This window comes from Phascolarctos cinereus, unplaced genomic scaffold, assembly GCF_003287225.1.
Source record: "Phascolarctos cinereus isolate Bilbo 61053 unplaced genomic scaffold, phaCin_HiC Scaffold_5;HRSCAF=322, whole genome shotgun sequence".
NCBI classification, from domain to species: Eukaryota; Metazoa; Chordata; class Mammalia; order Diprotodontia; family Phascolarctidae; genus Phascolarctos; species Phascolarctos cinereus.
The window spans coordinates 19,015,407-19,041,177 of record NW_027555958.1 but is presented as its reverse complement, the minus strand read 5'-3'; the positions used below and the strand labels follow the sequence as shown (position 1 = coordinate 19,041,177).

At 48.8% G+C, this 25,771-nt stretch overlaps 1 protein-coding gene across 1 annotated transcript; it reads right to left on the bottom strand.

Moving 5' to 3' along the window:
• Nucleotides 1-559: 559 nt before the first annotated feature.
• Nucleotides 560-25,557, bottom strand: PRKRIP1 (PRKR interacting protein 1). The gene is made up of 6 exons (XM_021005709.2): nucleotides 25,370-25,557; nucleotides 24,487-24,565; nucleotides 23,072-23,172; nucleotides 20,429-20,514; nucleotides 18,443-18,510; nucleotides 560-1,120 (listed from the first exon to the last, which is right to left on the bottom strand). Exons 1-6 carry the CDS (start codon nucleotides 25,493-25,495, stop codon nucleotides 1,017-1,019), a joined length of 564 nt encoding a protein of 187 aa, XP_020861368.1. The 5' UTR covers nucleotides 25,496-25,557; the 3' UTR covers nucleotides 560-1,016.
• Nucleotides 25,558-25,771: the final 214 nt, after the last annotated feature.

The window sequence follows — 25,771 nt, the reverse complement described above, 5'->3', positions numbered from 1 at the left end:
CACCCCCATCAACCGTGTTCTTTTTCCAATGGGAACCATTTTCTAAAAAGCCTTCAGAGCCCAACAACCCTGGGATCCCCCATCCCCCAAGTCAGCCTGCCTGGATTACACACACACACACACACACTCCCACCCACCACCCAGCATTTAGCTGTGCCCTATTTTCATATCCTCAATTAGGGACTCACAATTCACACTTGAACTATTAAAGGCTATCATATCTGGGCTTCTTTCCAATTAAAATGAAAAATACTTGAGATAAAAAAAAACATTTTAACACCTAAATCTCCTATCTAGCATGTTCATCAATCCCTGATAAACAATTGTCCTGGCAATTTGTCAGTCCCCAGTAACTTGGGTGAACAGTGGTGGGCACAGGTAGTATAGGAGAAAATAGGGCTCCTTTGCTAGAAAGTCATCTTCCCCATCTCTGTCAGCTAAAAGAGCTGCTGGTCAAACCAGCCACCTAACTGCTTCTATCACACTGCTTTCAAAGCTGTCCATTTACTGGCCTTTTTTAGGCATGGTCTGGGCACACATCACTTCAAGTACAGACTGCTTCTGTCTTCATCTGTTTTATTATGTCCAAACAAAAGCCCACAGACTGTTTGCCCTTTACCAAGTGAAAACTTCTACAAGAGAAACTGACCTCCAAGCACCATCATTGTTAAGATGCCTGAACATGTTCCTCCACAGCTGGAAGTCATTGAACACCGCTCCACATTGCTACCTTGGTGGGGGGGGGAGGGGGGACCCTGCTTGAGATCCCGGGGATGCCCCACGTTTGGAAGCAACTTGGTTTAGTACAGACACTGGTCCAGTGCTTGGCCAGACTGCACAGCCAGGCCACAACAGAATGGGATCCTGTTAGATGTGTCTCTACCAAGCTTCTTGGCCTGAGGAGGACGTGATGCTCAGCCCTTTGTACGTACCCAGGGCCATTCCAGGTTTCCTGGGCTCTGGATCATAAAGCTCACGGCACGCGCATCTGCCCACCGCTACGTCAGCCACCCTCATTATCTTCCCACCACAAAGCTGGGCCGCTCCTCTTCTTCCTCCTCTTCCACTGCCTCCTCTTCTTCACTGTCACTGGATACACGCTCTTGAGAATGGTCAGAGCCTGTCAACAGGACAGAATGATGCTGTGAGTATATCAGTGCTAGAGTGGCATCTCAAGTACCTTGGGGGAAAAAATAAAGGGGCACAAGTTCAAGTTCAAAAGTTCACGTCAATGACCAGGCAAAACCAAGAAGCTACAGAAAGCAGGAACCATCACCAATGCAGTGTGACCTTGACAAGGTACCTATATTACATGCAAGGCACCAGGCCTGGAGCTTGGGACACAGTAAAGAGCAGGCCCCACTGAAGACTGCATGATGTACCATGAAAGAAGGCAAAGGAAGCCTCATCGGGCGTGTGAGCGCACAGGGCCCGGCAGAGTAGGCCCTTAATCAACGTTTGCTGACTGACTGACTGTAGGAGAGATCCAGATCAAGTGCCATGATGTAACAGAAAGGGCTCTTTCCTATCTGAGGAGGAGGATGGTGGACATCTGGCAAGGCCTCGTGCAGGTAACGGCCGAACTGAGCTGGGCCTTCGAATAGTCAGATCTTCAAATGACGGCGAGCTGGGAGTGTGGAGTACAGGGGGCACACAGTGCAAATCCACTGGGGGCACTATCACAAAAATGCTGTGAAACACTATGCCCCCCCAATTCTGTAAGAAGCCATCATAACAGATAGAGCCCGACAGGCTACTCCTACAACCGGCAAGCCCTAATTAAATGATGCCCCAGAACCTGCACCCTCCAGTTTGGGGATCCCTCAGCATCTGTCCCAGCCTGTCAGAAGCCTCTGGAGCTCTGCAGATGCTCTGATTAAGTAGGAGGATGCTCTATCTATCCATCATAGCCTCATCATTGGAGATGTGCCAGGGGTAAATAGAACACTTTTTACAAAATAGAAAGTAATAAGTCTGAAGGAAAAAGGAGTGAAGAAAACAAAGCTCAGGAGACAAAAGCATACATGCGACAGTCTGGGACTGAACCCTGTCTCCCTTCTTTCCTGGTGGTTTCTCCTCTTTTTTCCACCATCTTCCCAAAGGGAAGGGCTGCCCACTCTTGTTCCATCCCTTCCCCCCTCAGAGAAGTGAACACCGAGCTGCTTTGTCCCAACTCTGGACACTCCAATGCCTAGAATACAGAATCCAGCATCCATTCAGGGCAGAATTCAGATTTTCAGACTAATTTAATCAAGAGTCCTAGAATTAGAAGGGACCTCGGAGACCATCCCTAAATAGGCCTCTTCCCTGGAGGCTCTTGACAAATGGTTCTGTAGCCCCTGATTGAAGGGGAGGCCGCCCATCACCACCCAAGACTCGGATTAGGAGCGTCTCTGCATCTCAGACTCACACCTGGGCTCTTCCATCCACGGTTTCTCCTTCTCCTTTCTCGATCAAAGGCATTTTCTGTAGGATGACCTTCCACGTCCTTCCTGGAATACGGCCCTCACAGTCCCCCGGGGCCTGTCTGTACGGTGTAACCTTCAGCTCGTCACTCTTCTCTGGAGTTCACTCTTGGGCAGTGGAGCCAGTACAGTGCAATGGAAAGAGCATCAGAACACCCGGGTCTGAGTCCCGTGGGTCTTACTTGACTGAGCCCACAGCTCCTGATGGGAGAGGATGAGCTTGTGACTCAGAATGGAAAATGGACTGGGCCAACAAAGGAATTTGTTTTGCTTGACTGGGCATATTTGTGGTAAGGGCTTTGTTTTTCTTTTTTTCCCGGGCCGGGGGGGCGGGGAGGAAGAGCTGGGAAGAAAACAAGATGCTTATTAATTGAAAAAAGTTAAGATAAATAAAATCGCAGGATTGGAGAACAGGATCATTGAGGTGTTCGAACCTAAGATCTTACGTCTTTTGGAGTTTCTCCAGTTTCCAGAGGGGCATAAAGCAGTTTTCAGAAGGACTGACATCTTTTAAATCAGGTCACGCTGCCTTTAGAAATGCTGCTCCCACCCACACAGGGCGCCAAGCTAATTTTCAGCAAGCACAGGAAACATAATTTAAACCAACCCTGAGTCATTTATTACTGGCTTGATAACACTAAAGATTAAGTATAACTGATGCATGAAATGCCAACTATTCAAACTACCCTTCTCAGACACCAAACTGAACTGCAAACAGCCCACCAAATGCGGCCTTCTTGTTCCCAATCTCAGATCCCTGGGCAGGGGCAGCATGTGGAGAGGGAGGGATAGGAGAAGCACCAACAGGGCGACATCGAGCTTCTTCACCCCCAGCAAGAGGGCAGTGAAGCAAAAGAACAGAAAGACAGTGTGTGCCCTCTTGCTCCAACTTCAAAGAAAACAGCCCACGTCAATGGCCTCAGAGAAAGAAGTAAACCTCCCAGTGCGCAACCCTGCTCCAGGTGAAGCAGATATTTTCTGGATAATCAATCCGTACCTCAGAGCCTCCCTGGATAAGGCCAGGGAAGTGCACACGACCTCCTCCTGGGCCTCATCCTGCCAGCCCAGGGCTGCAGGGGCATTGCCACCAACCACAGCAGAGTGACTGACGGAAGAATTTCGAAATGAGGGGAGACTGAAGGGTATTCATGGCAGAGCAGAGACTGAAATGCACCTTTACAGGCTGCCAGCTTTAGGGAGAAGGGAGAAGCCAACAGACTGGGGTTAGCAGCTGAAGACCATTTAAAGAGGCTTGAAAAATGGAGGCATTTTCCTTTGAATGAGTCTTCCAACTTAAGTGGATACCTGGGTCACAAACCATGTTGGACACCCCCACAGCTCAGTCAGCAGGCACACACAAGAATCTGTTGTAGAGATTCCCTTTTCTGCTCAGTGGAATGGAGCAAGTCTAGAAAACTGGGGGAAGGAAGTGTAACAGCTGCTCTGCTTTAGCTTCGGCTGATGGTGAAAACCAGGAAACCCCCCCCCCAGCTCCCTAGCTCAATCGAACCCCCTGAAGAAGTGTTCAAGAAGGAGGTTATGACGGGGAGGCCAGGTGGTGGCCTTAAGCTGTGCTGGAGGCAAGAGGAAAATGAAGGGAGAGATGGAGCTGCTGCCCAGATGATGGAGGACAGGCAGCAGCACCCGCTGTTGCCCTGCTTCTGTCTCTGCTCAGGAGGATCGCTGAACTAGGAAGGACAGAACAAAGACGGCTGACCCAAGAAAAGGGAGGCGCTGAGAGGAGAGGACCCTGGCCTCCCGCCCCCACAGGAGCAAACAGCATTCCCCGACACTGGCAGACTGACTCTCGCTGAAAGACTGGAAAACAGGAGAGGCTGCACAGGGCCAGGACACGGTGAACAGACAGGATTTGTAAAAGTCAGGGCCTACAAACCATCCAGGGCACTGAGCTTAGCTTTACTTGATGGCAAACTCACCGTTCAAAGGCTGGTTTGTGAACACGAGCTCTTGGCTAAGTGTCAGCCGAGACAGACCATGCCGCGCTGGCCTCAGCTCCAGCAGGAAGAGGCCATAAGAAACAGGGAGTCCCTGCTGGGGACAATGCGGGCAGTGGACGTCTGCCCTGAACGAGTCAGTGTTGATTTGAAGGGAAGGTTTTAGAGTCGATGAATAGAATCACAAAATGTGAGAACTGGACAGGACCTCAACAGTCAGAGTCCAGCCCCCACACAAAGAAAGCCCCTGTAATCCACAGCCCGCAGGTAGTCAGCCAGCCTCTGCATGAAGACCATCCTGAACTACCCCTTCTGGACAGGCCCCGTGTCAGCTCGGTCCCTGATTACAACTTCCACTGAGGACAATCCAGCTCGTCTGACACCCCAGCCCTTCAAACACCAGATGCCTCCACCATGTTCCTGCTGAGCCTTCTCTTCAGCACGTGCCTACTTCTTTCTCTCGACCAATCCCCGGGTCGTGTAGATTCAAGCGCCCTTCATCGCCTTGGCCATCCTCTGCCTGTGCCAGTTTACCAACGTCTGTCTTAAATGATGGTGCGCCAAACTGAAAACGATGAAGTTGAGACCATCTGCTCTCTGGTGCTATGCTCTGTACCATCAATAACTTGCATGAGTGCAGAGATGGCATTTTGTCACAGAATTTTAGAGTTGGAAGAGCCCTCGGCGGTCTCCTAGTCTAAGCCATACCCACAAGGAACACCCATTATAATGTGCCCACTACCCAGAGACAATCCTTTCCATCTCGGGACAAGTAGAACTGTCTGCAAGTTCCTCAAGCCTAAATTGCCCTCTTTGCCACTTTCACCCACTGCTGTTCTTCTCTCTGGGTCCCCGACACAAATCGAATGCCCCTCCACATGACAGGTACCTTTCTGGGTTAAACACTCTCAGAGCCTTTGATCTTCACTGTGAACTCAGAGTTCTTCACCTTCCAAAGTGTCACCCCTGGATACTCTACAGTAAGTCAAATTACCACCCAAACAGAGCTGAGCAGGACAGTTAATGGGACAACAGAGTCCTGATCCACACAGATCTTGGAAGGCTAAAATAATGGGCATGTCCTCTCATTGATGTAGATGCAAATCAGAAGCCATGTGGGCTTGTGCATTCCACACACGGCCCCCCCAGCATGCCTGGGCATTTACACCTTCCTTCTCATGACAGCATGAGGCTCCCTGGAGCACAAGGGATGTCTGGCTGACCAATGCAGCCACCTGTCCAATCCAACTTCTTTACCAATCATACAGTTTACTGATAACATCCTTTACTCCAACTACTGAATGGAATGAATGAGTAAGCAATGATTAAGCACTTACTATGTTCGGGGCACTGTATAACTTTTACTTAATGGTAGTAATACTGCTCTGCTTAGCTTAAGGGTTGTTGTGAGAGCCAAAAGATAAACTGTTTGTTAAGGATAAGCTATTAGAATGATGATACACCAGAGTAATGTATAGAGGCAGAGAGGCGGGGTGGGCACAGCTGGCCTCCATGGGCCCCAGTCTTGTCCCTGACACCTCATGTGACCACTCAGTGCCCAGCACAAGAACTGGACTGGCAGAGGAGGCTACTCCCTGGGAGCTCCCTCTCACTACAAAATCTCAAGTCCACTTTAAAAACAATGCATAATAATAATGTACTTCACAGTCTTACTAAGTAAACTTCAATGAACAAACTGAAATCTTCTGTGATGACCAAAGCTGTATAATTCTCTCTCTCTCTCTCTCTCTTTTTTGCTTTTTGGTGAGGCGATTGGGATTAAGTGACTTGCCCAGGGTCACACAGCTAGTAAGTGTTATGTGTCTTGAGACTGGATTTGAACTCATGTCCTCTTGACTCCAAGGCCAGAGCTCTACCCACTGCGCCACCTAGCTGCCCCCTCAAGGGCATAATTCTGCACCAATTCACTCACCCCTTTACCATTCTCCACACAGAGATACAGAAATCAGACAGAAGGGACACTGACTTCCAGGCATTTGGCTACATTCAACGGCTACTGAGTACCCATGGGCTCCCTTCTTTCTCAGACTGCTGACGTGCATGTTTTCTTGAGGTTTACAGAACTCCAGAATTCTAACCCTAACCCTGAACTTCGACTGATCCCCAGCCTAGGGCATCCACAGAGGCACACTCCCTCCCTGGGGCAGAACACAAGCCCCCCAGGCCTTCTTGTTCTGTGCCATTCACGACAAAGCCCCTAGAAAAGATCTCCTGAAAATGCTGGAAGCACTCCTCTGGGGCTGTTCTTGTGTTTTTAAAAATGTCATGTCTCTACTAGTCTTTGTTAGGTCCTCCCTTAACGCCTCTTCGGGGGGGCAGAAATCATATAGAGGGAACAAATGTGAATATGAGACCCAGCCCCCGTTCCCCAATGAATCAGTGGTCAAAGGACATGAAAGAAAAACTTTACATTTTGATGATATGAAAGACTGGCTCCAGATCACTACTAAGAGAAATGCAAATCAAAACAGTGCTGAAGTTTCACTGAATACCCAATTGAAAAAGGTAACGAAAGGTGAGAATAATTAACACTGGAGGAGCTGTACAAAGACAGGCACATTAATAAACCACTGGCAGAGCTGTTAATTGGTCCACCCATTCTGGAAAGCAACCTGGAATTGGGCTAAGACAAAAACGGCCATCCCTTATGACCCAGAGATCCCTCCGGTAAGCATACGGCCCAAGGAGATCAGAGGTGGAAAGATCTCAAGCGCTTCCAACATCATAGCAACACTGCTCACAGTAGCAAATTACTGGAAATAAAGTCAATGCCCATCTACTGGGAAATTAGCTAAACAAAACCCGGGCTCCCAAAGGTGGGGGTGACTACCGTGCCATTAAAAATAATGAACATAAATGCAAGGCGGCACGGGAAGACTTAAATGAACTGATGCGAAACAAAGAAAACAATACGCACACTGACTAAAGAAAGAACAATAGTAAATCCAAACTGGACACTGTGTAGCACGAATGACTAAGCTTGGTCCCAAAAAGAATTCTAAGAGACGGTCAGGGCTGATGCATGTGGGAGGAGGACCCATGGACGGTCAGGCCTGAATGATGTGATGGTTTCTTTTCCTGAACTCCTTTTTTTTATTGTTTGCTACAAGGCTCCCTGAATGGGGGAAAGCGAGGAAAATGGATAAGGAAAATTAGGTAATAACAAAACATATCAAAACAATTTTCACAAGAAGATTTTAAAAAGAAGAAAAGGAAAGTGAAAAGAGGGGAGGGAAAGGGAATACGCGTTTTATTCAGCACTTCCTATGTGCCAGACATTGTGCTAAACACTTTAAAATTACATTTGATCCTCAAAAAACCCTGGGAGGGAGGTGCTATTATTATCCCCATTTTACAGATGAGGAAACTGAGGCAAACAGGGTTAAATGAATCGCCCAGGGTCACACAGCTAGTAATAAGCGTTTGGGGCCACATCTGAACTCCGGTCTTCCTGACTCCAGGCCCAACGCTCTCTCTATCCACTGCACCTCCAGCTGCTGATTTCATACGCCCATCCATACGCAATTGTCATAAGCATCATCTCCACGTAAACCAGGAGCATCTCTGAGTCTAGGTTACAGGCAGACTGCATCCTGACCATCACTGATGTGAAAAGTACAGACAACTTAGGAGCTTACTGTTTGTTAACTACAAAAAAGCATCAGGTCTGGTAGAGCAACACCTCACCTCCTCCGCCAACACGGCAACATCACCGAGACTCCCTGAAGTCTGTGGCGACGGCCACTCTGAACGATCCCCGAGGGCGGCTGGTGCAAAGTTGCACCAGCAGAGATTCTCTGTGCACAGCGAGGCCCTCAAGTGTCCTGCTGCTGGAGCTGGAAATTGGTCAAGGCGGTCTGGAAAGTGGTTTGGAAGGGGGCCCTCAGAGCCAGTCAACTGTATCTATCCACTCTTGGACTCAGTGACATAAGACCCACACCAATGGTAGGCTTATCCCCCAAAGAGAACAAAGAAAGAAGAAAATGGCCCATGAACACACAAATATTTACAGCTGCTCTTTTTGTGGTGGCAAAGAACTGGAAACTAAACGGGTGTGTGTCTCTCAACTGGGGAATGAACAAATTATGGCATATGAATGTGATGAAATAACACTGTGCTGAAACTCATGACAGAGCGGATGGTTTCAAAGAAACCTGAGAAGATCTGAATGAACTACTGCAGAGTGAAGTGAGCAGCACCAGGAGAAGCAGGCATACAACAACGACACTGTAAAGACTTTCTGACCAACAGCTGAGGAAGGACGCTGCTCCCCCTACCGGAGAGACAGACGGGCTCAAGGTGCTGACCGAGACACACGGTCAACGTGGGAATGATGTTGTTTGACTGCACATATTTGCTACAAGGTTTTGATTTTCTTTTTTTTCCAATGGAGATTTGGGGGAGCCTGGGTGAGAAGAATAGATTGTTGTTAACTGGAAACGTAACAGAAAACATTTTTAAAACATGTTTCTGTTTCTGGATGATATGGTATTGATACACAAAGCCCTGAAACACTGCAGCACCTCCAAAATGAGGTCCACAATTATTCAAAAGTTTGGCCGAAATATCTCCACAGGAAAAACAAGAGGATGAAGAACGCCTATAGCCTAGACACTAACACGGAGCTAGATGAAGCCGACCCTGGAGAGCTGCCCCAAGAGAACATACATCTTGGCACAGTTGATACAGCCCAGGAGTCACGAGGACCTGAGTTCAAATCTGGCTTCAGACACATTTGATACTAGTGTGTGACCCTGGGCAAGTCCCTTAACCCTGATTTCCTCACCAAAAAGGATACTGCCCAAGGGCAAGGCACTGAGCCCAGAATGACACAAAAGAAGAGGCTGGATTCCTCTGAGGGAAATCAGTGTTTCCAAGCTGGCTGACATCGTCAGAGCCCGCGGTTAGAGCTGGAAGGGCCCGCCCACAGGCTCTCTCATCCAATCGTTTTTACAGCTCAGGAACGGACGTCCTGAGAGTTTAAGACAGTGCCCACGACCTCAGAGGCGGTCCAGAGCACAAGCGGGATGTGACTTCAGGCCCTCTGACCCCAATCCCAAAGTTCCTCACGTTCACGTCAACATTCTTTCAGCGAGGTTATCTGGCTAAACTATGGAATGCTGGCTTTGAAAGAATGATCAGACTAATATGAAAAGATTTCACACGACTGCACATACACAATGCATATCAAAGTGCTTACCGTCTCAGGGAGGGAGTGATAGGGGAAGGAGGAAGATAATTTGGAACACAAAATTTTTAAAAAATGAATGTTAAAAATTGTCTTCCCATGTAATTGGAAAAGCATAAAACACTATTAAAAAGAAAAAGAACGATCAGAGAGGCTCACAGTAGATGTGAACAGCGGGTAACATGTCACTTCCAAAGCACTGTGCAGAACCAGCAGAGGGGATGGTCTCAGAGACACAGGACCAGAAGAGACGGGCCACAAAAGCCCAGAGCAGCCAATGAACAGTGCGCAATGTCACACGGTGGTGACGCTTCATGTGCTGAAAACGATTTAGACGTAAACAGTTACCGAACAACTTTAGTTGTTTATACTGGTGTTCGGGGTTAAGCTGCTAATAACAATTTACTTTCAAAGATGATTAGAAGAGGACCCTTAGCAGGTGGAGCCCCTCCAAGATGGGCAGAAGCCCACAGGCTAAGGCAGAGACAGGGCGCAGTCTGCACCAATATGGCAAACACTGATGCTGATGAGTTTACAGATGTGTCCGAGAATCATCTCTCACATTCACTGCATGAACAAGACCCACTGTCTCTTTCTGGTAACACATGTTCTCCCTGATAACACTTATCCAAATCTGGACAACAAATGCTCTTCACACTTACTGCTATCTCCTGTGTAGATTATGAAGCCAATTTCCTTTTTCTCTTCTTTTAACATTTTTTTTTTGGGTGAGGCGATTGGGGTGAAGTAACTTGTCCAGGGTCACACAGCTAGTAAGTGTCAAGTGTCTGAGGTTGGATTTGAACTCAGGTCCTCCTGACTCCAAGGCCAGAGCTCCATCCACTGTGCCACCTAGCTGCCCCCTTTTAACATATTTTAAAGTGTTTTGTAATATCATTGTCACTCCCAACGACTTCCTGTCTCCGTCTCCCCACAGGACACTCCCTTGCAACAAACAAATAGAGCCTAGCATACAAATCAGCACGCTGGCCATCTCTGAAAAGGCTGCTGCCCAGTTTCTCTGGCATCATTCAAAGGTCCCGGAGGGTCTGGACGCTTCACACAGTGAAGCATCTGAGAATCTCGCCATGGGCAGGAACTCCTCTCCTATGTGTACTTTCACCGTCCAGGATGGGCATGAAGACCTTTAATGAACACATTTCTTCCTATTTCATGCCTTGCTGACAATCAAATGTTTGCTGCACAAAGTCTCAGTACCTACAGGCACACACAGACTGCCTCAGCAAGATTTCACGGAGATGAAAATGCAGCACAATCATTGGTAGTTATGGACGTCTTCCCAGTTGCTTTTTAAAAAACAATCCCAATGCTGCTCAAATGTTCATTTGGAATCTTTCCCTCTTTTGTGACAGCCTGAACACGGATCCCCACAGCGCCTTCAGAACTGCCTCACTCCCAGCACAGATCTGGTCCTGGCTTCCCTCGTTTCAGTTCCACGTCATCATATACCGAGGTGCTGGAGCACAAACGGCGCTGGTTCTAGGATAATCGATTATAAAAACAGAGGGCCAAAGACAGCCCGGCGGATCTGGTCTTTTGGGCATCTCTCAGTCTCCTCCTATTTCACCTACCAGTGCACTTGGAATGACCTGGTTTACCGGCTCCTGCACCTGGCTTCCTACAGGCTCACGCTCCTCTCCACGGCTGTCTGCCTTTGGTGAGACAACACTACTCGCATTCTCCCATCGTCCTCTTCTGGGATGTCTGGAGATGCGTGGGGATTCTAAACAGAGGCCACGGTTTCTCTTGGCAAGTAAAACAAGTGCTTCTTGGCTAGTTGTTTCTGGCCCTTCTTGGCCTCCTTCTTGTGGCAATTACTTTATGTCCATTACATTTCTCTAACAAACAGTGACTCATCAGTCAGCAGTGGGCCTAGCACAGAGACCGAACACAGTAGGCACTTACTAAGGCCTAATGAGATGCACTTGGTCCTCAATGTGACGGCTAGGACTAGGTGCAAATGTGTTTTCTGGTTTCATTTACAGGAAGACTTTTTCAGTTCCTCCAAGACCATGGCATTCCCTGGCCAGTCTCAAGGACTCCTCGTTTAGTGCATCAAATGAAATGCACTGACAGCATTAAATGAAAGCTTGCAGCTCCTTAGCACCACCTGCCTCTGCAGAAAGAAGAGTAGCCTCAAAGGACTGAGAGCCATCTGGCAGAATCTGTACTGTTCCCCAGGCTGACGTGGCTGACCGGTCCAGCGTACAAACACTCCGCCTGGCTTGGGGGCTGATGGAGCTGGAGGGGCTTCTGGCCAGAGAAGGATGGGGGAGGGATGTTCAGGAACCAGCCACCCCGAGGGGAGCTGGCTACACTGCTAATGAAGCCAAATGAAGGAAGGTCTTGGGAATTCAGAGGGCTACAGAACTGTAAAGTACGGGAGGACAGAGCTGACACATCACCTCCCAGCAGTTTATTCTAGCTTGATGCATTTCCACTAAATGGAATTGACTACAATAACCCAAGCATGGGAGGGGCAAGGGGGAAGGGTGATGGAGGCTCTTTCTGTCCCTTTTCCTGTCTGGAGAGAAAAACAAGGCCACCCGGCTAAGAGCTGCGCGTTGGCCCTCTGGCTCACATCTGGTACAGCCTCAGGGCCTGGCAAGAGAGAAACCACTGCAGAGAAGGGCATGGGGGCCCCCAAGTGGCCCAACTGTGTGTGGCCACAGTGCCTTCTCTTGTGCTAACAACACAGGTCCAGGGAAGCGTCTACTCAAGACGACAAAAATACAGGTCCATCTCGGCAGCATAAACCTAAGACCAAGGGACCTAGAAGATGGGAAATGGCCAAAGGTGTGGGGGAAAGCCACAGCCCTTCACACCAAAAAAGCAACAGAGAATCCATTAATAATTATCTACCCATCTGTTCCCATTCCCATCTACCTAACACATGTATGAGAGCAACTTCATGAACGATAGTCCAGAGCTGATCATATCTTTACCGTCACACAACTAACTGCAAGGCACGAGAACACAGCATCTCACTGTGCTCATCATTTGTCATTTCTAAAAATGCATTTGATTCCAGGGCTGGGGAACCTGCGGCCTCGAGGCCACATGTGGCCTTCTAGGTCCTTGGGTGCAGCCTTTTGACCGAGTCCAAGTTGTACAGAAGAAATCCTTTTATCAAGGGGATTTGTTCTGGGAAGTTTGGATTCAGTCAAAGGGCTGCACTTGGGGACCTAAAGGGTCACATGTAGCCTCAAGGCCACAGGCCCCCACCCCTGGATCAGACAAAACATCACCCCCAACAAGCAACAGCCAAGTCTGAAATCACACAAGACTCCTTGAAAGGTGTGACAACAGAGCGAACCCTCTGATTATCATTAATCCAAGGAGAGGCATAAAACAAGGCGAACCAAGCTCTCCAACAGCGTGTATCACCAGCATGGAAGAGGGGCCCCCTGGAAGTGGTGAAGTCTGGGGGATGCTCCTGTTTGAGGAAGGCACCATGCTAATTGCATTAGGCTCCAAAATACCACAGAATTCCCTAAATAAGATCCATGATCACTCAAAAAAGCTGGACTTAACTATCCCTACCGGAAGCAGAGGAAAAGATGAACAATTTCGATTACATAAAAATAAAAAGGTTTTATACAAACAAAACCAATGCATCTAAAATTAGAAGAGAAGCCGGAAATTGGGGGGAGAGCAAGTTTCTTTGATAAAGGTCTCATTTTTAAGTCAAATTTTACAATATGCCATCTCCAATTGGTAAATGGTGAAAGGACATGAAAAGAGAGTTTTCAGAGGAAGAAACTCAAGCTATGGAAAAATGTTCTAACTCTATGGTACTACCTCACACTCTTGAGGTTGGCAAAGTTGACAAAAAAAGGAAAATGACAAATGCTAGAGGAAAACAAGCAGATGACTGTACTGCTGGAGGGGCTAGGAAGTGGTCCAACCATCCTGAAAACAACTTGACACTATGGCCCCAAAGCTATTAAACTGTGCACACCCTCTGACCCAGGGAGATGGACCCCAAAGAGATCAAAGAAAGAGGATAAAGACCTATATGTATTAAAGTATTTCTAGCTGCTCTTTTTGTGGAGGCAAAGGATTGGAAACGGAGGGGACGCCTGTCCATCAGCTGGGGAATGGCTGAACAAGCTGCGGTATATGAGGGTGATGGAATACTGCTGGGCTGCCAGAAATGATGAAGGAGTGGTTTCAGAGAAACCTGGGAAGAACCTACCAACTAGTACAAAGTGAGGTGAGTAGAACAAACATCTCTGAAACACGTAGGAACTCTGACTGGCACTGACACGTCACGATTCCAGAGGACTGGCATATGCCCACTTCCTGATAGAGAAATGATGGACTCAGAGGACAGACTGACATGTGTGTGCGTGTGTGTTCTACATGGCCAATGTGGGATTTTGCTTTGTTGCTTTCTTAAAGGGTGGGGAAGGGCCAGGTGGGAGGGAGAGAACTGAGCTGACAGGAAACTAAGAGTGACTTTTTCAAATGAAGAAGTGGATGGAGATGCCGTCTTGTGCTGTCTAGGAGGTATGGGTAGTACCCAGCAGCCATAGGCATGCTCTGTCACCACACGTGCTGGGCCATGGCCACACACAATGCCTCCAGTCCCTTACGCTTCTCTCCAAAGTTTGAATGCCTGCGTTCTTCTGATAAGACTCTTGTGGCTGGTGCTGGAGATTCCGAGCTTCCGAAAATGGAAGCTCAGGATCCCCCAAAGGGAGAAACCCATGGCGGGAGGGAGTAGCTGCAATATAGTAGGACAGGGATAAGACTGAAGAAGTGGTGTTGAAGACAACACCAGAGGAGCAGAGGAGCAGAAGAAGGGCCAGGGACACAGTGTGAGCACCTGTGAGCTGCACAAATACCCGCACAGCATCCAGAGAACCAGAGGAAGGCACCATGACCAGGGAGGTTTGTAGAAGACATGAGAACGGCAGGGGTGGAGGTGCTGTGACATGCCTTACTGGGGGCCTCTTCACCGACCCCCGGAGGGAGGAAGGCTGCACTGGGGAGTTTCAGAGCAGCGGGATGGTTGTTACGGGGCCTACTGGGTTGTTTTCATCTTTGGACGCAGGTGTTCCATCTCTCCAACTAGATGAGAAACTTTGTAAGGGCAGGGACTATACTTACGCCTCTCTATGTATCCCCAACCACAAGTAACAGCAAGAAAACTGAAACCCAAGGGAGGAGAGAAAAGAGTAAGAAAAGAACTGATAACTTCAAATAAGCTCAAATCTCCATAAGCAATATACTCCAAGGTACCGAAAGACCTTGAAAATGGGATCACCACAGGACCACTCTTTCTAATTTTTGTGAATTCACAGCAACCTGTAAAAGTTTCAGAAAACTGCAGATAGTTAAATGCTCTGATTTTCAAAAGGAGGAAAAGAGGCAGAAACCACAGACCAATAAATGTGAACCGAAGTGAAATTCTAGAATGGAATATTAAATAAGTATTTAGAAATGTGAGCATTTAAGGGAAAAGAAAAAACCTCAAATCTTCAATCTGTAGGAGCTCAAGTACAACTCATCTGACTCTCCTTAAAAAAAAAACACGACCCAGCCACTAGACCGGGGGACGAGAAGAATCAAAGAGAAATGGAATCTTGCCCTCCACGATGCATGGCAGGCTCACCAGTCCTATGATGAAGGATCAGCACGGTCATGCCAAGGTGACCCCTGGCCTTCATGAAGGGTATGCCAGTGGGTGCACTGTGGGGAGTTCTGCAGAGTCTACTGCCAGCCCTTCTGGCTGGAAAGGCTTTGAGGCTAGCTCTGTAAAGAGATGTAGTGCGTTTTCCAAGGACCAAACTTAGTCCCAATCAGAGCACTCAGTAGGCTGGCCACATGACGATAATTTATTTTTGGTCCACAGTAACCCATGAAACAAAGAAAAACGTTAACATGGCCTTCAGTCCTTTGCATCCCTGTTCTCTGATGATGTTAGCAGAGCTGCAGGAAATAATCACAGTTCTTAGACATTCACCAAAACTTTAATAGGACTGCTGGATCTCTAAATGTGGTATCCCTGCCCAAAGACCAACGAGTCTACACACTAGTGCTACAGGACCTGACTCCTCTCAATCTGGGCATTCTCACCATCTATAAAACCAGAAGACAGAAGTCGCAATTAAATGAAAGGCTGGCTCACAGGCATTCTTTCAAAAGGCAAAGGAGCTGGCAGAATGGGTTTTGTTCTATGCCTAAAAGTTATAAGAAATATTCCAGGGGATATCTGCTCATTATATATTGCAGTCCTAATGGAAAGTATTTGAGAAAAAGATCACCATGAAAACAACTATACCAACATTGGCTATTAAGAACAGTGTTGCATTTTGTAGAAAATTGGTGGTTGTCGTTCGACCCCCATCTGGGGTTTTCTTGGCAGAGATCCTGGAGTGGCTCACCACTTCCTTCTCCAGCTCATTTTACAGATGAGGAACTGAGGCAAACAGGATGAAGTGACTTGCCCAGGGTCACACAGGTAGTAAGTGTCTGAGGCTGGATTTGAACTCAGGAAGATGAGTCCAGGCCTAGCACTCTATCCACTGCACCACCTAGCTGCCCAGAAAACTTGATAAGAACTTCCAAATCAAACCATGATATGCTCTGATACTCGGTGATTTAAATGAAAAGATAGTAAAGTGCAGTTCAAGAGAAAAAAATAAGGAAGGACAAAAATGTGTAGATTATACAGAAGCCTCACGTCTCTGTCACGAACACTTTCTTCAAAAACAGACTTGGCAGATGCCAAACATGGTGGGCACCAAACACCACCACGAATGATGAAACTGACTACATAAGAAAGACTATATAATAAGAAAAAGACTTATTATGGATAGCAGGGTTATCCCTGAGCCGTCTGTGCACAGTGACACCATCAACTTGTCAGAGCTAAGATCAGAATTTATAATAAACAAGAAAAGATGGTAATTAAATGTATGTGTATGTATATATGTCTGTATGTATTGTATATTGCTACAGCATGAAAACTAAAATATAACCCTAAGTTATTTACACAGGCTACTGATGAATTTTTAAATTGGCAAATGGACAACAGATAGGACATTACCAGTGACTACGATAATTTCATCCAGAAATTAGGCCAATGCAAATTAATCATCATCAGAGGCACAGAAGAACCCAGCACACTCTGTAGTCGGCACATGCCCAACGCCTGCCAAATGCAACAACAGGTTAGACCACAAATTCCTCTGTAAAATCTTCTGTGGAAGCACAAAGGATGAGTATGAGCAGGCAGCTCGCATAAAGCAGGGGCACGGAAAGTGGAGTCTGGCTCTGCAGGAGCCTCGAGCAGGTTCAAGGTTTTTACCAAAAAATGCCACAGGCACTTGTGAACCATAAAAGCCCATTAAAAACTGCTTTAAGAATTAAGCATCCGAAGCACCCAATCTAAGAACAAAAAGCATGTAAAATACAATTCCCCCTGCCTAGCTGCCAGATCAGGATCTCAAGGAAGCAGCCAGAGCTCTGCACCAAGTGTGGCGGCCTCTTCCCTCCTCCACGTTAACCACGTGTAGGTCCGAGCTCCCACAGGCATAAAGGCGTTAGAGCAGTTGGGGAAGCAGCTGGCCCCCTCGACTCGGCCAGCAGCAGCCTCGACACCCACCCCAGCGAAGTCACCCGGGGGTGAGTAAGCCTGAAAACTGACAGAGAAATACCAACGGAAAAAAAGGGGACAGAGCTGAACCGTTTCCTCCACTAAGGTGAGGGGAACCGCCCCACTCAGACCTCACCATTGCAACTGCAGACACGATGCCTGGGGAACAGGGAATGGTGCCAAGGAGAATGAGAACGAGCTAGAGAAGCAGCTGAGCCGGACCCAGGTACACAGAGGAGGCCTGTGCTGGGGGGACACCAGTGTCAGGACATCCAGGGACCAAAGATATCCCAGGTCTGAGGGATGCCAAAGTGCCCAGACCCAAAGCAATGCCAGCCCGACACGTACCCCTCCCAACCCCACAGAACGTTACGAGGATCTCACACCCTTTGATTACACACTCATGCCCTCTCACACACCTATGCTTACACTCTCACATACCCACACATTTTCACACATGCTTGCACACCCACACATACCCATGTTTACATACTCTCACACACCCACACTCTCACACATGCTTGCACACCCACATGTACTGGACAGTGTGTGATCTGTGTCGTTAGAGAGAACTCCCAGGCCAGCGGAGTCTCTGAGAGAAAAGGACAACAAGGGGTCACCGAGGCCAGAGGGGCAAAGTCAAATCCCAGCTCTTATGACTCTAAATCTAAGGCTTTAGGAGAGGAGTTTTTCTTCCTAGGGAGTTGAAAGGGGTAGATGATATTGCATAAAATCAGCAAAATTCTTTGGTCTAAGATGAAAGCAGGGCAGCTAGGAGGCACAGTGGATAGCACACTGGACCTGGAATGAGGAGGACCTGACACTAGCCTTGTGACCCTGGACAAGTCACTTCACCCTGCTTGCCTCAGTTTCCTCCTCTGTAAAATGAACTGGAGAAGGAAATGGCAAACCACTCGAGTATTTTTGCCAAGAAAAGCCCAAATGGGATCACAGACAGTCAAACACAACTGAGAAAAGACAGAACAACAATGATGAAAGCATCACAACTACTGATCCAGGAACTGGAGCATATTCAGGAGAGAAAAAGACACAAACCAAACCCCTGTGAAAACACCCATGACGGCCTCGGGCCAGACGCCCCAAACAACGTTATCTCTCACCAGGCTCCCTGTTCCCCTTAGGAGGGTGTGTCTGGGGCCTGCCCCGCCGAGACACCAGCACCTACCTTCCTTCAGCTTCTGCTGCTCCTGCTTAGCTCTCTTGGCCAGTAACTTCTTCTCTTTAAACTTCTGACTGGAAAGGAAAAGAGAAACCTTCTGTGGGTCACTGGCATCTTAAAAACTTCTTAAGCCTTTCAGAAAGCAGGACCCTGCACCTGCTCTTTCCTTGTGGGATCTCAGAACACACACAGGAGAAGCTTCCCAAGATGCCCTGAGCCGGGACAAGGCGCCTCGAGGTCTCTGGCCTGGCGTCCCCCCCACAGCCACGATGGGGGCAGGGCTCCCTGGCCTCCAGTGCCTTCCTCCTCTCAGATAATTAGGTAAGACCCAGAGGTGAAATCTGGGGTCCTTGAGTATTTTTAAGTATCAAGAGTCCTTAGGCTCTGAAACATTTAAGGCTTGCCTGCTACTGACCAGAGTGTGCATTTTAAAAATACAACAATGAAGAGAATACAGAAATAAGCGTGCACGAGCAGAAGTAAGTGCACTGACGGTTCAATTAATCATCTCGAACACTGCTCCCCAAATGAATAAAGGTACAGAACAACTGGGGCTTTGCCTGCAGCGACAGGCTCAGAGGTCTGGGGACAGAAAACAACAATGATTTCTGTGTCCTCAGCACTCAGCACAACCCTGACAGCAGTTAAGCGCTTAACAACAGTGAGTAACAGACGACATTTACATCAGTCAATCAACATTTATTAAGTACCTACTATGCTTCAGACACTGAGCTTTGTGCTGCGGATACAGAACAAGGCAAAAGCCAGTCCTTGTCCACAAGGAGCTTACAATCCAAGGGGGGAGATGACACACAAACAGATACGTACAAACAGGCTCTATCCAGGAAAAGTAGGAGATGATCAACAGAGAAGGTCCTAGAATGAAGAGGGGCTGTGGAAGGTGGGACTTTAGCTGGACTCAGAGGAAGCCAGGGAGGGCAGTAGTCAGAGCAGAGGTGGGGGAGCATTCCAGAGAGGATGCCTGAAGTCCAGAGGCGGAGGGTCTAGTTTGTGGAACAGCCATGGAGTCTGTCTCTGGATCCAAGGCCACATGTTAGAGAGCAGGGCGTAAGAGACTGGGAAGGGAGAAGGGGACCAGGTGATGAGGGGCTTTGAATGCCAAACAGAGGATTCTGTATTTGATCCCAGGGCAATAGGGAGCCACCAAAGTTTACTGAGTAAGGGACTGACACCATTAGACCACTGGTGGTAGAACAGAGGATGGCCTGGAGTGGGGACAGAGGGGAGGCAGGCAAGTCCGTGCTTTACTGCTCCTAAGCATTTTACACACACCATTTCATCTGATGCTCACGATAACTCCAAGAGGGAAGTGGGTAAGTAGCCTCTTCACTTCACAGATAAGGAAACTGAGGCTCAGAAAGATGAGTTACTTGCCCAAGGTTCCCCAGATATCAGGCAGCAGACTGGCACTCTGACCTGCGATCCTTCCCCAGCCACAGCAGCCCTTACACTGAGAAACACCCCAGGGAGGACAGAGTTTAGAGAGATTGTGGAGAAGAAATTTAGCTCATTTTCATACTGAGAAATTGCTACATGTATTAAGAGTTCGTATACAGCCTACAATTTAATATTTTAGAGGGGAAAGTAATCTCTCCAGCACTGAGATTTTTCTCCAGAAATCCCATTCACATCAAGCGGAAAACTGGGAGTTCCACAGCCAAGTTTGGAAAATGCTAACCCAGAATGCCCGGCTGCTTTCTGACCCCAAAAGCCAGGCTCTGGTCTGGATTCCACTCACTCCCAAGATCTCCCAACCCCAACTCTGAGATATTTCTGGTCCCTTTAGTTGGCTAAGGCCTCATTTTTAAACACAAGGAAGGATGCACCCATTCCCTGAAGACTCAGCCCTTCATGATTACTGTCTGACTTACTGCCGGAGTGACCTTAGACCTTCGAGGGGCCTGCAGGAGCCACCTCAACAATTCTTTGCTTCCCGGCCCAAAGCCCACGGTCCGATGGGAAGTCTCTTACCGCTTCTTCCGACGTTTCGCGGTTTGCTCCTCTGCCGTCATTTTATTCCTCTGCAATCTCTCCTGGAACTCAGCATCCATTTTTTGCTGCAAAGAAAACGTCACTTTAGAAACATCCTCACGTGTAGGTAGCAGCAGGGCATGCTGTGGTGACTGACACAGGCCCCTCCTCACCACTGCCCTGGGAGCTAAGAGGTGCATGTATTATTACCACCCCATTTTACAGATTTGGAAACTGAGGCTCAGGGAGGAAGAGGGGCTTGCCCACAGTCAGAAAACAAGCACAGATCAGAAGCCGAACGCAAACTGAGGTGCTCTGACCGCAAACCCAGCTCTAACATGATGCCTTTTCAAGCGGCATTGCTATAGTAGTTTGAGGGGACTCATACAAAAGGCAGCTTGGGGGGCCAAGGTCTTTTCCCAAGGTGAACAAATTCTTTCAGGTCACTAGAACTCCATTTGGTCGATGATTATTTCCTGGTAGCAAGGTGACTTGCTGGATAGAGCACTGGACTCAGGAAGACCCGAGTTCAAATCCAGCCTCAGACTCTTACAGTAAATCACTTAACTTCTGCTTCAATTTCCTAATCTGTAAAATGGGAATAACAATATCACCTACTTTCACAGGGTGGTTATATGAACCAAATGAGGTAATGCATGAGTGCTATGTAAACGCTAGCTATTACTAACAAATGTGTAAGAAAAAATACAAAGGGGAAAATGAACCAGAGGGTCCAAGGGACCCTCTGTGGAGTCCCTCTAGGCTGGCTCAGAGGTGAGCAGGAGGAGGAGGAGAAGACTGCCTTGGGTCCCATTTCAGAAAGGGGCTCCAGGCCACAAGAGGTCCAGGCGACGCTGGCTGAGAATCTCTAACCCAAAGGCCAGTGGGTGGGGAAAGGCTGAGGGGGGCACAAAGTGAATGTTGTCTATGACATGCAATGATGTGGGTGTACCAAGACATCCCCGGCGGGCCCAAGGGAGGCGCACCCGGCTGTGGACTGATATCATGGGTGACTGATCATTCCAGCATTACACACACGATGCCCCTTCACCCACTCCACAGTGCCTCCGTCTGTGCCTCTGCCCTGGCCTCTGGCCCTGGAAGGCTTTCCCTCCTGACCACGGCTGCCTCAAAGGTTACCTTCTGCATGAAGTTGTTCCTAATGGATCCCACTGCTAGCATACCCCCCCCAATCACTGTCATCTTCCCATATATGTGCCTCTTGTGTCCCCAAATAGAAGTGAGTTCCTGGAGCACAAGACATCTGCCCGGCATCTGCCTTTGTTTCTCCAGCTCATGGCAAGAGTAATGGACATATAGCAGGTGTTTAATGGGTGTTCACTTGAGGGTGGCACTGCCATCCACAAATACAAAAAGGTCTCCAGCACACTAAACAGGGTCTTCCATAAAGGACTGAGGGAAAGACCCCAGAGAATTTCCCAGGATGGAAGGAATGAAGTGGGGGGAATACCCAGAGAGCCGAGATCACAAATCCACCTATGTTTTAACCCCTAACCCCAGCTCCAGCTAAGGAATAATTAATAAGGAGGCCCCAGGTCTCTCCACCTAGAATGGTTACCACCCTGAAGGCCTGCTCACCCTGGGATCTCTCTGCTGGGCCCACCCCCCACTTTTCCCACTCATGAAGATCCCCCTGGAGCCTCCATTTTGTGGAGAGCTTGCCTTCACTCCCCTCCATGCCCCATTCCTGACTTTATAGACTTCAAACCATGGCTCTACTCAATGTATAGACTCACTAACTTGGATACAAGCAATTACAGGCATCCCTGATGTCCAGCACAGTGCTTGGCATGGAAGAAATGCTTCTTCATTCATTCATTAAAAAAAAAAATGCTCTCACTGATTTCTTCTCTCCCCATCGCCCCCCTCCCCCCCCAGCTTCTGGGGCCTTCCTATCCTGGACTGCCTACCAGCCCTAGAATATCCCTAAGCATGGCCTGCCCCCTTTGCCCACTGGTGACTCCTTCCCGGGTCCCCAGTTCCGGGTAGGCTCCTCCAGACTGCCTCCATTCCCCTTCTGGACCTGTTTCTAACTCTCTATGCTTCATAACCATGACCTTCACTCCTCCATTCTCCTGCTCGTCAGCCCTTCCTCTCTTAGAACATAAGTCCCTTGAGGGCAGGGGCTGTCTTTCTTTTTGCTTGGCACTGAGTAAGGGCTTAATAAATACTTGTTTCCTTCCTCAGGAGTAATTTACCCAGAGAAAGTGTTACTCAGAACCTGTTCTTTCCACAACTGGTTCCAGTTAGCTCTCTCACTCATGCCTCCTCTCAACATAACAACTCATGTGCCCCCCCACGGGCAGGTCACACCAAACCCTTCTCTGTTATTTTTAGAGAGCTCTCCCTAACTATGCTCCCTAGAGCCAAGCAAACAAGGCTAATTCCTCTTTCTTAGGATAGCCCCTCAGATATTGACTAGAGGCACGACCTCCCCCACCCTCATCCAAGCTCCAGCTTCTCCAGCTGGTCGGTGTGTTTCCTCAGATGTGACACCTCCAATTACACGTAAAATTCCACCTGAGACACCCTGGCCTCTTTGTGATAGATTCTGGCCCAGATGCAGGACACCAAGGCCACTGGTGGCCAAACAGATGAGCCTCGCTGGGAGCCTTGACCAACCTTCTCAGCCATGGCGTCCATGAAGTCCTGTCTCTGATACTCTCTTCGTCGCAGATGCCTGTAGACGTGAAATTCCCCACTGCCGGCACCAGCGCTCGAACCTACGGCAAGATGGAAACATTCAGGCCCACTGCTGAAACCAAGCCACCAATGCTCACAGGTTGGCAGTGGGGAAGATGGGAGGGAGGAGACACTAGAGATGTAGAACAGTATTCCAGCAGGCCAGATAAAAAGTGATAAAGGCCTGAATGAGGGCAGAGGAAGAAGTCTCAAGAGATGTGGGCAACTGACTGGCTTTGGGGGATGAAGGAGAGAGAGCAGAAAAGAAACCGGATGATTGCAAAATGATGGTATTCTCATTACAGGTCTAAGCAACACCCAATATCAATTATCAACTGGTATTGATCACCAGCAAGGAGAGAGCAGTGGCCTTGGGGAGGAAAGACTGGGCTGGAACCCTGGCCATGACACTCACTGGTTGTGACTCTAAGTGAGCCGTCTCTCTGGGCCTCAACCGGCTCAACCCCAACATTTTTTGGGGAAAAGAGCAAACAAACAGAGAAGGCAAAGGGGAATAATTATGCCTCCAATATTTACATCATGAGATCGTTGGGAGGAAACGGCTTTGGAGACGCTAGTGCACTACAGAAATATGAGCCCCTGAGATTGTTTCCCATGTCTCCTCATTTTATGAGCAGTTGGGGGTCAAGAAGCATCAAAGCAATTGTCATGTTTAGGGGGACTGGGCATGAAGGCAGAGGCCCTGCCTTCAAGAAGCTTCCAGATATTAGTGAGAGGTAATAGTTAACATTTACATAGTGCTTTAAACAACTCGACGTAGGAAGAGCTGCTATCATCTCTGTTTTACAGATGATTTTACAGCTATTATCACCCCAATTTTACATTTACTGAGGCTGAGAAATGTTAACTGACTTGGTCACGGTCACAGAACAAGAAAATGTCTGAGGAAGAATCGGAACCCAGGTCTGCCTGACTCCTCCAAGTTCAGCCCTGCTATGCACTGTATCGGTGGCATCAAACTCGAACCGGAACAGAGGCCACTAACCTGTACATAAAGATCCCTACAGGCTGCCTACTGACTTGGGAAACCATATACCTGTGTTCTTCTGTGTTTTTATTCATTTTGTCCAATATTTCCCAATTACACTTTAATCTGGCTCTGGGGCACGTGTGTGTTTGGCACCTCTGCACCAGGCCATGCCTTTCTGGCTCTCTCCCCTGGCACCACTGGGATCTGCGGGATCAAGGTGGAGATGGGGCCGAAGGCCTCACCAATCATGCAAACTGCCTCCGGTAGTAGGATGAGACACGTACATCCACACAGGAACAAATCCTAACTCTAAGCTTACACACACATCCCCCAAATTCACATACACACACCCCAGATTCATTACCCATAACATCTCTGACGAATTCAGGAGGGGGTCTTGGAGCCCATTCGTTTATTTTCTCTGGAATAGGAACAGTTTTGTCCTGCAATGTTAAAACATGACACCAGATGAGCCATGTGCAGCATACAGAATCCCAAGCACAGCTTGACATTTGCCTGGAACTTTTAAAAATAAAAAAGGCGTTTATAACTCATTTGCTTTGCTCCTCAGAGTCCAGGACCGCCCCCCTCCGCCAAGCTCCCCCAAATCTGGCCGCTTGGTCCCTCCTCCCACCTCGGTAAAGCCCTGACTATGCTCAGGCCCATCCCAGCAGCCTGAAGCTCCATTGCTGCGATACCAAAAGCCGGGGGAGAGCTTTCCTTAGCAACACGTCGTGGTAGCGCCCTGAGAGGCCACAGAGGCCAAGTGATTTCTCAGGCTTCTAGATTGAGAAATGGAAAAGGCCACACAAAGTTTATTTGACCCAGCCCTGCCATTTCACAGGTGAGAAAACTGAGGCTCGAGGTCGGGTGACTTGTCCAAGGTCACTAGGTGTCACGTGAGGGATCCCGCAGCCTCCCCCAATGCACACCTGACCTCCGACCTTAGTCCTGCAGGACAGAGCCTCCCTCTCTGACCCCGGACTCCCACCCGGGCCCCTCAAAGGCCTTTTCTGGCAACGTCACGTCTGCGCATATTCACTATCACCCAGAAGACAGCGCCGACCCCACAAACGGGGTCACGGGCAACTCCTTCTCCGGGGTTTGGCCCCCAAAGGATCGCTACCCCCCCAAAAAGAAGCCTCCCCTAGTCGCAGGGCAGTTAAGGAGACACCGGCGCTCCCCGGCCCTCAGTTTCCCGCTCTGTCAGGACGGACAAGCCCGGCCCCCGCCTCGCCTCCCCTCACCGGGTTCTTCATGAGCCGCTCCAGCTTGAGCCGCTGCTCCTCGGCTGCGTTCTTGGGGATGACGAGCGGCTGCGGCTCCTTCTTGGGCCGCGGTGCCCTCACCGACGATGAAGCCGAGCTCGCCATGGCTCGCCCGGACCATTTCCGCCCTCGGGGCCCGCGGCTGTGGCGCCCGCGCGTAGTGATGACGCCACCGGCACGTCACCGCCCCTTCCTTCCGTACGTGCCCCCGACGCGTTCACGTGTCCTAGCAACCAGGAAGGCCCGCGCTTGGACCCCACCACACACCGCCAGGAGGAATTTCATTGGCTTGGCACGGCATGATAGGCGGGGCCAGGTTTGTCCAACCAGACGGATGGCTACGGAACCCGCCCCCTGCAGCCTTTGTGGTTGGTCGGTAGA

What these genes read in the sequence shown, in the direction of transcription:
- PRKRIP1 (XM_021005709.2), bottom strand. Translation starts at nt 25,495, where the DNA reads ATGGCGAGCTCGGCTTCATCGTCGGTGAGGGCACCGCGGCCCAAGAAG. An exon ending in AGCGGCTCATGAAGAACCCG is followed by an intron (nt 24,566 to 25,369) that starts GTGAGGGGAGGC and finishes TTAACATTGCAG; the next exon opens with GACAAAACTGTTCCTATTCC. An exon ending in TGGACGCCATGGCTGAGAAG is followed by an intron (nt 20,515 to 23,071) that starts GTTGGTCAAGGC and finishes TTTTCTTTGCAG; the next exon opens with CAAAAAATGGATGCTGAGTT.